At 43.1% G+C, this 13,505-nt stretch overlaps 1 protein-coding gene across 3 annotated transcripts in view; it reads right to left on the reverse strand.

The window, feature by feature from the left end:
• The window catches only part of CHN1 (chimerin 1), a 92,962-nt gene extending 80,652 nt beyond the window's left edge, over positions 1–12,310 (reverse strand). For 2 of the 3 annotated variants that reach the window (XM_057363686.1, XM_057363683.1), the window contains exons 1-2: positions 12,269–12,310; positions 11,930–12,051 (exon numbers count right to left, since the gene is read on the reverse strand). In XM_057363686.1, the coding sequence (XP_057219669.1) occupies positions 11,930–12,035 (106 nt within the window). In that variant the 5' untranslated portion in view covers positions 12,036–12,051; positions 12,269–12,310. Of the gene's footprint in view, positions 1–11,929; positions 12,117–12,268 lie in introns of those variants that run through there. The other variant, XM_057363684.1, reaches the window with a different exon arrangement.
• Positions 12,311–13,505: the final 1,195 nt, after the last annotated feature.

A 13,505-nucleotide genomic window follows, 5' to 3' on the forward strand; every position in this document is an offset into this window, starting at 1 on the left:
CAGTTTTACTGTAACTTCAAGCCAGTGACAACTGTTATAGTCACAGCCTGGAGGCATTCTCAAATATACTTTTTTGTCTTCATATCTCTAACACATCTAACAGGAAATATTGATTGAAGCTTGATTACACAAATATTCTGAACAGTTACCCTACTAGTGAAAAAGAACAGCACTGTATGGTGTAAAAGTGTCTCCTAGCTGCAAATTAATCTTCTTCCCTGAATACAATGTCTGTCCAGTCAAAGTTGAGCAGAAGAAACTCTAAAAAAAGGGCAAGCTTTCAGGCACTTTTGAAATACAACCCCTCTATCCATTGCATAATGCCCTAATTTGCTGAATGGGGAGACTGTTTGCTTGGTTGCTATGAATTGTTTTTCCACACACAACACCAAGACAATGAGTGTTCACTTTCCTGCTCTAAAATCCACCTTTAGAGCGTTGTGGCTTTACCAAAAGCTAAAACTCAATAAACGAGCACAAGACTGACTCTGCCACCCTATCCATTGGTAAAGATCTGCTGAGAACTTGTCCGCCCTTGCATTTTAGACCAAGACAGCTGCTGTGCACTCATTAATCTCCTGGGGCAAAAAAACCTAAACCAAACCACCCATTAGCAGCCTAGGCAAAAATCAGAGCCATCCAGAGAAAATTAAGAGCAGATCTGATTTCTGACTGCTGTTATAACTGGCCTCAAGACAGACTCACATGTTCCAAAGTACATCTCTCTAACTGTGTCAGCTGGTCAAGTAAACGTTGTAGCCTCTTCTTCCTCAAACTTGACCCATTTAAACAGCTAGACCATCAAGTCATAACAAACTTATTATGATTCCTATTATTAACAGACTTTTCATTTTCTGAAAGTTGACAATAACACACACCATTGCTCAGGCAAAAATAYGGTTTGTACATCCTTAGTTCCAGAACAGATCCAACTACCAAGTAAAGTACCCCTGCCGAGGATGATGATTGTTTTTTTACAGGATCATGAAGGAAAGTCCTAAAAAAAAAAATACTGGCAGAGTCTGAGATGGGAAATGGATACAATGTGGTGGGAAGCATTTTTTTTCAATTAGAATGTCAGTTTTTATTCCAAAAAGCRTTCTCCAGTTGTGAGTTTCTCCCCAGTCTGAAAAATTAACCACTCCCTACCTCTTCCTGTTCTCATTTAAAACGTCCAACAGACCTCCAATGACATGAATTYAGATGAAGTAGCTCCAGGTAGAAAAGCTGAAAACTTCACATTCCTTTTTGGCAATTCCATGGCTCACAATTATAACTTCTCTCAAAGGATTACGGCAAAAGTTATTTACCCAATAGTCCTTCCCTGTTTATAACATTACATTCATCTTTTTCATCATGATTTTCTTCCCTCGCAGGCTCATCTGCTGCTCTAGAGCAGGAGTCCAYGGAGAAGCTGTGCTCTGGATCTAGTCCTGCACCACCCAGCACACTGTGGGCTTGGAACAACAGCCAAACAACTGCTCAGAGGTGCTTTAGCAGCTCTGCAAGTGCTGAGAGGTTTTCTKCATGGGCTTCCCATTTGTCCTCAGGTCATTGTGTGTTTGGGARGAGAAAAGCAGATCGGGGAGCAGGGAGCAGGCTGCTGGAAGGAGAGCTGAACAAAGGTTTGTTATTGTCTGAAGGAATGGGGAAAATAACTGGAAAGATTGATATGATCAATGCTCAGAGATAAATCTTTTTTCAGGTAACTCCATATGTTTCTTTCCCCCTACAGGAAATTAATTCAAATGGTTTTTTTGTCTCTGTTTTAAAGCTGTTTTCTTTCTCCTTTTTTCCTAATAATTAGAAAAAAAAGACAAATTGGTCCACAAATAATGGAAACTTGTGTTATTAACTCTCATGTTATCATGGCACTACATTAAATGAAACGTTTCCAACAATTATTAGCTGCATTTCTAGGATATCAAAGAACACTTACTGGAATTAAGAGTCCATGGAAATGTCCACAAGTGAAAAACACACTTAYTGTTTATAAAAAATAAGACATCTAAACAGAAACTAGGAACAGTAGCAGGTGAAAGAGCTGAGGCCCTTGTTGATGAGTTCCTCCTACAGATCAAAGGAAGATCAGTATCTCTATTCCCAAGTTTTTCTAATCCAATATTGTCCCAGCCAGCATTGTCTCTCTGGATAACAGCTTTTTTGGTGTCTTCAGCTCCACTTTGACTTTGTGAAAAGAACTCTGTCATGGCAATTGACAACACAGGAAGACACACACTGACAGACACAAGGATAGAGATAGGATGTGACAGATCAAAAATCCATTTTATAATTTAAAAATGGTCCTGGCCTGACTACACAGCTTGGTGAGAACTGCTGTGAGGCAGAACGTTGCAAGCAATTGTCAGAGACTGTGATACACAGCATTCCTGTGTAGAAAGAAGGACAAATGCTAAAACAGCTCTGAGACACAGCAAGCCCTGCCTGTGTCTTCCACAGCTGCTCTTGCACAGCAATGGGAGAAGGAAGATGCCAGCTTTTTACATTTAAAAGTCATGACGACCAGCAACATCAATAGCACCCTGCCAAAAAAGCAATAAAAAAAGATCTTTCTGCTTCTCATAAACCCTTCTATTAAGTGTGAACAAAAGTCAACAAGCTGAGCTAGCAAGAGTGAGCTCTCCCTCTGACAGAGCAGTCTGCAACTCACTCATCTCAGAGGCTGCTTGGGAGGCATCCTCCAAGTTTCTGTCCTAGGACTGCTGTGTGCWCTGTCCCTGGGGCTCACCATGCTTTGGGACACAGGGCTCAGCTCTKGCTAAAAAGCAAGTTGAGACAAAAKGRTCATCTTCATACTAATACAGCTGGAGATGGATTGGGATAGTACAGTTTCAATAAAAGCTAAGGAATAAGAGATGCTCCATGGAGTTACTGCTGTGCTTGCTGCTCTGCCACTGAGGAGGAGCATACAAGGGTGCTGGGAGGGGACTGTGACCACAGCTCACTTTGACAAGATGTGACATTGGGCAGATACACAGYCCAGCCAGGAGCTCCCTGAGCACCACAGTAAAGCAACAGCACAGCTGYAGGCACATGAGCTTACCATTGCAAACGAATACTGCGGAAAGCTTCCTCTCCTCCTGTTTCTATTAAGCCAGTGAAGATTTTTCTCAACATTTGTTAAGTCCCATTTATAAATATACTGCTAAAAAAAAAAAAAAAGCTGAAAAGGCAATCAGTAGAATTAATTGCTGTGTCAAAATCATGCTTCCTTTATTGGAAGGACATAGCCATATGTGCACATTCCGCCTGTAAGGCAGAGGTGAGAAAGAAGTACATCCTGTTTGGGGTTTTTTTTGTAGGCTGTTTTTTAAATGAAAAATGATCCAAGATTGCACTGAAAAATTGTGTCAGATTCACACAATAAAAGCACAGCTGAAAAACACTGACAGACTGGCCCTACCAAATTTTTATCAGCACATTTAATAGTCTATATTCTGCTCTGGACTGTGTGTGCATTAGATACAAATTCAGCATTGAGGAGACTGACTTGTACCCTGCCAATACAAGCATAGGGAATGGTCAGGCACTACACTAATGCAATGGATTTGTTTTTCAGAACTGTTCTTTTTACACAGTCCCCTATTTACACTGCACAAGAAATAATTTAGTATCTCCTTATCCACTGCTGCAGCAGTACTCTAAAATTTTCCTACATGAAACACTTCATTGTGAGGGTGGTGAGGCACTGGAACAGGTTGTCCAGAGAAGCTGTGGCTCCCCCACCTCTGGAAGCATTCAAAGCCAGGATGGATGGAGCCCTGAACAACATGATCTAGTGGAAGGTGTCCCTATCCATAGCAAGCGGTGCAGGAACTAGATGACCTTTAAGGTCCCTTCCAACTGAAACCACTCTGGGAGTCTATGATACTCTGTTATACTTGACATGTGACAGTGGCCTTCCTCACAGAACTAACAGAGACCAAAAGAAAGTTAAGTGCTCACTGTGAGCAGGAAGGTCTAGCCTGCAACTTCTTTGGAGGTCTACATCCAGAGGATGCAGTTTTCATAATGCATTCTCCCAGGGGACTAAGATTCAGTCACATGAAAAACAGACCACTTTTATCACATCCTATCAGCATTAACTAAAATTTAACCAAAAGCAAACCAGCCCTGACATGACCAGCCTTCCACAATGCTTATCATGGAACTGCTAATAGAGTCACAAAAAAAAAAAAAAATCAGGGATCAATACATCAAAATATATCATGGAAATTAGAATCCCACAGGAATAAGTAGAATTTTATAGGCACAATTTCTAGTAACTACGAAATCACTTCAGATAAATCATGTTCATATTATATACCTCTTTCATTCAGGGTACTGTAAATATCAAATGTCAACCAATTCTTACACACTCACAGAGGCTGCTGCATACAACAATACTATTGGTTTCTCAGCTGGGTTTGAACAACCCTCCTCCCTCCCCCTGACTAGAATCAGGACACTGACCAATCACTCACTTCACACACAGACAAACCCTCAGGAACAGCATGGAGAACTGCAGGAATTGTTCCCAACATGTTCTTGGACATGGCCCAGATGTCATGCAATTGCAAAGTCCTAGCTATATTGTTAGATGTTTTGGAAGACTAGATATTTCAGAGACTAAATGGCACTTTTCCTTGTTTCAACACAGACTCAAACAAGCAAAATCTATAGAGRGTTTTTAATTTTCTGCCATCATTTTGAAGATGTACGAGCCAGATACAATACATGCCACTGAAAGAATAACCAAGCCAGTTTATGATTTTATGATGGAGGAGAAAGCATCTAATATTCTGCTAATAATTAGAAAAGTGCCCTTGGACCAGGTCTCAGGTTTGTTTTATTCCATTGTGAAGACATTTGTGTGCAGAACTGTACAATCTCTGTCCACAGGGTGGAGCMGCTCAGCCTGAGCTGTGGATGCTACACCCCACGTTCAGAAAAAAAGAATTGTCCAACAATGCACATTCAACATAGCACAGAACAGTTACCTATGTCTGCACCCCTGGGGGATCCTGATTAATTTGCTTTTATTTAACAAAAATAGCACAGGCTGCCAAAAGGTTTGCACTGGGTTTACGCTTTGAGCTTACTGATTAAAGCAGTGTTTAAGTTATAGCAGTATTTAAGACTATAGCACTGCCACTATGTGTAAACATAATCTATCCTTGACACTGAGATGTACTTTCTAGCATGGAAAACTTCCCATGTACCTAAAAAACAGTTAAGACCTCTCAGAGAGAGTTAGTGAGAGAATAAAATCCTCAAACCCAACAACACAAAAAGCATCAGCTGAGTGCAAAACAAATAAAAGAAACCCCAGATTTACACCTGAAACTCAGTCCTTGGCCAATGTGAAGTGTCCATCAGGAAAGCTTGGGAACTCTTCCTAGATTCTCACATCCAGATTTCACTTTCACTTCAGCATCAACAGATGAGCTTCTGTGTTACACAGACTGTCTCCACCCTTAGTGGATCTGCTGGCACAAGAAGGAAAGGGATGCCATTGTYCAATGATGTGCCTGAGCTGATGATAGCACAAGAGAATCTCCCTGGAGAAAATTCAAAAATCTCACCATAATTCATTAAGGTGAGTTCATATTGACCACACAATTGGACATGTCCTTTCCAGTTTCAGCAACAATCTTCAGACTTCTCATTTCTTTAGCTTTTATACAACATTAACAATTGAAAGGAAACACAATTTTAAACTAAGCACTGTGTGAAACACACTTCTAAGCAGTAAGCTGAGAAGCCATGACTCACTTTTTTTCATCCTTGACTATAGTGTTAGTGCCATTTCTCTGATATTTTGATCAATTGATACTAATTTACTAGTTAACAGATCCTATACAGGTTTTTCTTTCCATTGCATTGCTGGCAAAACCTTTTCAAGCCTSCTCTCCTTATTTGTTTCATTAGATTCTATAAATCATGAAAGATTAGCACAGCACCTAGGAAAAGATATTCTTTTGACTGTCAGCACTTGGACATTTTTCCTCCYACATGCATAAACGGGAGTTGAAAGGTSTAGTGTCTCTCCAAAAAGGCTTCAATTTTTAAGAAATCATCTTCATTTTAAAATCCTGTTAAAAAAAAAAAAAACCAACAAACAAACAAACAAAAAAAACCTAACCAAAACATTATACTAATATTCCTATATATTTTCATCTAATTAAACTATTTGTAGTTCCCATTGTGACTCGACGTTGAATTGCTTAAATCTCCTCTAAAATTAGCTTGGTATCAGTAAGTACTGAATGAAGCCCAAGTATTTTAATATACGAAGGGCTAACCACTTCAAGGGTATCTATTGCAACCAGATTAAAAAGACCACTTTGAATTCACTGCTCTTCTGGTGAAAAAGACATAGCACAGGCAGTGCCACATGGGGTATATATTCATTTTGTCACTCATCTTATGCTCTTGAAACAATTTTCAAAGTTCTTCACACTTTTATTTTTTTTGTACTAGAAGCATCCGTGATAGGTACCATTCCTATAGCATCMTACATTTATTTTCCCTGTAGTGACAAAAGCCCTACTAGTTAMGGGGCCCTGTCAGTAAACTTTACCATCACAGGTAGCCACAAGTTTTAAGCATAGTTCAGGGCCACATATACAAATATAGAGAAGAACTTGAATTGTAGGTAATCTGTTTATTTTCTCTTCTTAGAAGGCTCTGCACACAAGACAAGAAAGAAGCAGATTAATTTTTGAATATTTCCTATCCTACAGAGAATTTGTAGCATTATGTGTTATGGGCCATTTTTTAGAGGAACATTTACTGTCTGTGCACCTGTACTAACCAAGCACTCTAAAATTTAATGCCCTTTCCTAAGCAAACCAAATATTTAGAGAAAAATTTCTCTTGTTAAGACTGACACATAAAAAAACATGTGCTTGAACCAACATAAGCACACCCTAAACTTTTGAAGCAGTCATGAGTCAGTAAGCATAGTCTGCATGGAGAACAGTAATCACAGATGCACAGAACATGAAATAGTAATTTATTAATTAGTATTTCAAGCATGGAAGAACTTATTTCAAAAGGTTCACTTCATACCCCTAGCAGTAAATAGAGTAATAGAAAATTAATTCTGTGCAGTATGACATCAGAGCTCACAGCTGTGGAAGCAATTCTGGTAAGTGAGCAAATTAATATTTATGTGCTCTTTCAGAAATGTATGGATGCCTGAAACAGAGGTATCATTGGCTTCTTTGTCCCTGCCCTTTCTGCTGGTAGCAGTGTATTGCTTTTTTCTTTTATTCTGATATTTTCCCTACCGATTTCTCTAAAAACTGCCCTTGTTCATCACCTCCTTATAAAACCATATCTATCATGCTGACTACAGCTCTGTCTCTAATCCYATTCATCTGTAGCCACTCATCAAAGTGCAAGCACTTCGAAGATTAAAAGAGAATTGCTTCACTTCTCATTTCTTTAACCACCAATACTCAGGGATGAGTTTTCATCCATTGTCAGGCTCTGAGAAAGAAGGGAAGAGCATGAATAACTAATGACAAATACRTCCATGAAGATCTCTTCTGGCTGTTTTGAAATGCCTTCCTTTGTTCACACAAGAGAGTTGATGAGCAAATAAAATGAACAGGAAGGGAATTCATAAAAGATGAGGGCACCTCGCAACCACTAAATATAACAAAACTGTTTTTCTTTCAAAGTACAATGTTGACTTTCTTTAAACACTTCTCAGGATATTTGAAGACACAAGCAAGCAGTGGGATAACTTAATACTTCCCCTCMTTTTTCCTCTACATTGTTTGTTATCTTTCCCATAGCTGGGTCATCCAAATGGAACAATAGCACATGCTTCAGCCATGTCACTGTGCAAYCTCATATCTTAGGGTACTAACAGATGGCTTTAGGAAGCCTAGCCTTAGAAATGTGACCGACCACTCTTCCTGCCTCCAAGAAGCTGCTACACTGCAGGGATTCAGCACAGCAGGACCGGTGAGCATCCCTTAGGCACCTCCCCGCTAAACCAGGCAAATGGCTTCAGCCCAGCTCCCCAAAGGCTGGGCATGGATCCACCAGACTTTGTGCTKAGACACCAGAGAAGGACACTGGCTTTTACACTATTCCTGATGCTGCATGAGGTAAGAAGAAATAAAGAGAAAAAGGAGGTTATGCTGGTAATCACCACAGCCTTCTGTAAGGGAACATGCGTGTGCTGTAAGAGGAAAAGCAGCACTAGAACTGGACATCTGCTCCRGTTCCAGACATTTACATACACCACATGTGAAAATGTGCACTTTGTGAGGACTAAGAAGTTTTTTAAATCCCCACCAACTCTCAACAGGCAATTTACATAGATATCAAGTCTATTGCATCTATTATTTGCAACAAACGAAAGGATCAGACAGCAATCTTTTTTCMACTTCTCAGAGAAATTGACTGTCTTCCAGTCTTTTGCTGATGCAGGACCTGCTTTCCTCTGTTAGATCAAACTTGCATTCCGAGTGTTTGGCTGCTGGAACACAAACTGAATGTATTGGTGAAACCCTACTGCTGGTACCACACAAATGACACATATGGGTGACCACTTACGGTCACCTGGCTATTTCTGCCACTGTAACTTCATCACACAATCATTGAATATCCTGGGTTGGAAGGATTCAAAAGGATTATGGAGCGCAAGTTCTGGTCCTGCACAGGCCAAAATCACACTGTAAGTCAGTGAGTGTTAACTCTGTGTAACTATGAACACTGCTGGGATGACACCTTTGCCTGAAGTAGCCAGCATGACTGAGGTAACAGAGGTATGTTTTCAGCTAACAACTTCCACTATCTCTCACTGCTGACTGCTTCCAATAGGGGCTGCTCTCCCTCTTCCCACCTGTGGAGTAGCTGAACTCCTCTTTCCCAYAACCCACACCACAACAGACTCATCATCTGTACTGCTGCACCATGGGAACATGGTGCTCCCTACCTATCTTTCATACAGCCAGCTGTCAGCACAGGGTATCTTGGAAGGTCATGAATGAGAGACAATGACAACACAAAGAAAAGAATTTCAAAATAACTAAAACTGAGAAAGTGAAGAGTCTTAATGTTTTCCTCCCTTGTACTTCATTGTTGCATCATAATCTTGCCAGTAAGCTGTAACTGAAAAGGGATAAATCAGGAGATGCATAAAGCCCAAGGGTAACAGCCTTGTTTTGTAGCAGAAAGATACTGTTAATACATGCTTTTCATAACCAACTGTCCCAAGAGTCTCAAGGTGCCACCTCAAAGGTGCAAACTGCAGATAGCACTCCTGTGGCAACGTGGGGCTGCTCTGAGGACAATGGAAAGGGCAACCTCCAGCAGAAYCTGACTTTCAACTGCCTGTTGAGCGCATGTCCGTGTAAATCCAGGATCTGCAACAATGTCACCCTGATCTCTAGAYCTGTCCCCTTCTAATAAGAGTCTTTGAACTATGCACCGAAAGAGCCATAAAACACTCCCACGAGCATGGAGAAAGCACATTATGACATTTCCCAACCCTCTCCTCTCCCTTGCTGTGCTCACACAAGTACAAACTAAGGGAAAAGTGTGTGTTAAAGGGACTCAGGAAAYTTGGTGAGTTTTCTCCTGTACTCAAGCTGACTTGGCAATTTATCTCAAATTTTACACACTCCTGAAGCACAACTTACAATAAGCAGCCTAAGAATAGTGAAATTTGGTCCAATATCATTATGGGCTAGGGAAAATAAAAATGCAATATTGAGCCTAGATTTTATGTGACTGAGCAGAACCAAAGAAACCACTCCCCTGAGACGTGTTTGCTCAGGTTAATTTTACCGTTATAAYATAGGTGTGAACTTAAAATAATACAATTACAGCTGCTTAATCCCTTAAGATAGAGACATTAATTCAGACATATATTTTGCTTTTCCTCAGATTTGCTGATATTGCTTTGGTAGGGGGTTATGTTGAAACAGCTGGGGTACGATAACTGAAAACGCAACTATCCACAGCCAGCCAAAATCCAAAATCAAGGCTGAACACTGCCCCTTGAAGCTCAAAGCAAGCGTGCTGTAGTCTGTCTTTGTTTTGCGCTGAGACAAAGTGTGGCAAGCTACCTCAGCTCAGAGGACTCACAGCAACACAGTAAGCTGTGCTAGCTCATCCAYAAATTAACCACAACCACATCTGCAAACACATTGCACTCACATACATTTCTGCATTTACACAACTCACACTCTTGCATTCATAGTTTAAGACATACTCTAAAGCTTTTACATTTGTGAAAGGCACCACATTCATTTGTTGACGCACATGAGCCTCATTTGTTGCATTGTTTTATTGTCACTTTTTGTTTTCTCAAAAAGGTCCAATCCTGATGTTTCACCCTCAGCAAGATAATGTTTAGAAACTAGACAGACACAGCAGAGGACCCCACTCTATCTCCTCSACTCATTATCTTTTACATGTATCAATGTCATTTACTGTAACAACAGACCTGATAACACAGAAAACCATCAAGWTACTTTGTAATGCAAATTTGTATTAATAGACTATGTCATCCAGTCGATCAAACACATGCAAATTAGAAAAGAATCACACAAGTTTAAAGAAAAGGTATCTAATACAAGATGCCTCTTTAAAAGCTAAAATTAAAATATTAATTTTTGCAGACAAAGATCATGACACTWAGCACGGAGAACGTCTTTTCAACACTGCTGAGATGTTTTTTTCTGTTAGGGACAACTACAATGTTTACCTCCAGTGCCTGTGTAGCAAACTACATATTTTCTAAAAATCTAATTTAAAATGATACAATGAAACATGCACAGTGGTTGTTTYAAAACAGCCAACCTGCCATTTGATCTCCATGCTTACTTTCACTTCTATGTTAAACAGCTTGAACCTCACCCTGCTCCTGAAAACCTGCAAGGTTCCCCCACCTGCAACTCAAGTCCCGTGAACTCAGTGACAAGATCAGGCCTATAATGACAGAGACAGTATACTGTGACCTATGAACCTTTTGCATCCTGAAAGASTTGAGCAGGAAATATAAATACAGGGGACAGCACTGTAGCTAAATCCAGTACAGCATGAATTTTATTCACAGACAGCTATCTTGGAACACRTGCTAAACTTGTTTTCAGATAGGGCTCAGTACGCCACAATAATATAGCAGGTGTCAATTTCTAAGAAAACCCAAAAAACTGCTTCTGTTCTTTTAAGAAATAGTATCAAGTATCAGGAGATGGATGAAAGCAAGACATTTGTTTACACATGAAATAAAATCCACAGCCTAAACACTGTGAACAGACTTTGCAYCCTCACTTAAACCTCTTCACTAGCAATCACTTGTGGTGCACAAGTTTCTTTCAAGAAACGGCTCCCCGATTATCCTGTTAACTCTGTACTGACCTCCGTTACACTAACTTCTGCTTTCCTTTGCATTGCTGCATTTACCTAATGTTGCCAGGCACAATTTGAAAGCTTCTTTTTGTTAGCCCGCTGAAAAATTGCGTATGTTAAACAAACAAGCCTACTTCAGTAACGTTACTCAGAAGTGGCCACATGTTCAACAGTTTAAACTAGAGTTTCACAAGCCGGTTCCCACCACGCCGTCCCAGGCTGTGAAGCACGGCCAGAGCAGCACCCCAAAGCTCCTCTCCCGGACCTGACCGCGGCAGGAAGGCACCGGCTCCCTGCGGACAGCTGCGCCCCGGCGCTCCCGGAGCCAGCCCGTRCCTCAGCCGCGCAGCCCCTCAGGGCTCCTTCAGGGTTTCCCGCAGCACCCTAACTTTATGTGCCCGYCGCAGCCGAGCCCCGCGGGGCCGTCATTCGCACAGCCCCGGGCCCGGCCCTGCGGGCGGCGCCCACGCCCAGGCGCTACCGCGCCGCAGACAATGGGGGCGGCAGCCCCGCGCCCGCCGGGCCGAGGCGGCGGCGCTTTACTCACCGAACAAGGTCAGAGCCATCGCGGCGGCGGCGGGGCGGGCCCGGGGGGCGGCGGGGGCTGGCCCGGCGGCRCGGCGCTGGCATTGGCACGGCGGCAGCTCTCGCATCAGCGGCGGGGCGCGCCTGCAACACAAGTTGGGCGCGGGGCTGTCAGCGCGCCCCGCGGCACCGGCGGCCGCTGCCACTTGCCGCCGTGGGGCGGGGCGGACCGCAGGGGAGGGGAGGGGAGGGGAGAGGAGGGGAGGGTAGAGCCGGGCCGGGCCGACGGGTGCCGGGGGAGGGGGACCGAGGACGCGCGGCACCGGGGGCAGCCCGCGCCCGCCCCCCGCCCGCTGCTCACGCTGCGTCCCGCCGCCTCAGGGAGCCATCTTGCGCCGCGCACGGCCCGCCTCCGCCCGCCGCGGCCGCCGGGACGGTTCCCATGGCAACGCGGCCGCCCCGCCGCCGGGGCACAAAGGGACGGGCAAACACTCCCGCGGGACGGCCGGCGGGGACCCCCGGGCCCATCCCCGCACGCCATTCCCGCTCGAACCTCGGGCACCGCCGGGGCCGTCCCGGGCACCGCCGCCCCTCTGAGGAGATGCCCTGTGGAAAGAACYGCTCCCCATGCCCGGTGCCTCCTCAGCCGTGACGGGGCTGCGCCCGCCTGCTCCAGYGGGAGAACCGACTGTCCTGTAATAAACACGACTCTTTTTAAAGCGTGGGGAGAATTTCCACTTCARTGCCAGCAAGCATGAAGAGAGCAAACCCACAGACTTCTCAAAATATTTCGTGCGAGCGAGAAATATAGCCAGCCCAGCTGTCGTCATTTTTCGCTGTCCAGGACTGTCAATTTTGAGCGCTAAAAGCATTTAACTGAAAAGACAAGACCGTTCCTGGTGTAACTCGCTTGTGCTGTTCGCGTTTTTAACCTGAGCACAGACACTGAGCGCAGAGCCCGGCACAGGCAGAGACCAGCCTGTGTCTCCTGGCGACACGGCCGCTCCCAGGCAGGGCTAAAAGAAGGTTAATAATAGATGAAATCTGGTTTGGAAAAAAGCWACGCAAAAAATCTTTGCAATTCTGCCCACACGATTTGACCTCTGTGGGCACAGAGTGTTTACCTTGGCTTTTTGGAAATAAATTGGATCCTCAGATTTTTTTTCCCCCCCTAAATTTCCTGGAATTAAATCCCCAGCTTTCCTTCCAACTTCCTTCAATTAAATGGCCAGCTTTTACTCTTCCACTACTCCCAAATATTTTTTTGCTAACTATTCAACTGCATGTTTATATTAAAAATGCTTTCCTGTTCAGAGGAAATTTTTTCATATTTTTCATAATAGGCGGTGTCAATATTACAGTAATGATCAGTCTGAGCGATTTGATTAGGCATTGCAATTGTCTAATAATGCCCTTGCTATTAGTGCAGTTATTGCTAAAACTTCGGGAAGCATGTTGTCATTTCACAGTTATTTACTGGAGCTGTGTTTTACTGTGCTGGAGCTATCAGAGTTTTCAAAAGGGAACTCAATCGTTATTTCTGATAAGATTCTTTGCTTGTTTTAGGAGGATGTTTTGACTCCTCCGGCTCCAGCAGC

The sequence above is a fragment of the Malurus melanocephalus genome, unplaced genomic scaffold (genome assembly GCF_030028575.1).
Source record: "Malurus melanocephalus ecotype Western Australia unplaced genomic scaffold, MMel_1.1 scaffold_30, whole genome shotgun sequence".
NCBI classification, from domain to species: Eukaryota; Metazoa; Chordata; class Aves; order Passeriformes; family Maluridae; genus Malurus; species Malurus melanocephalus.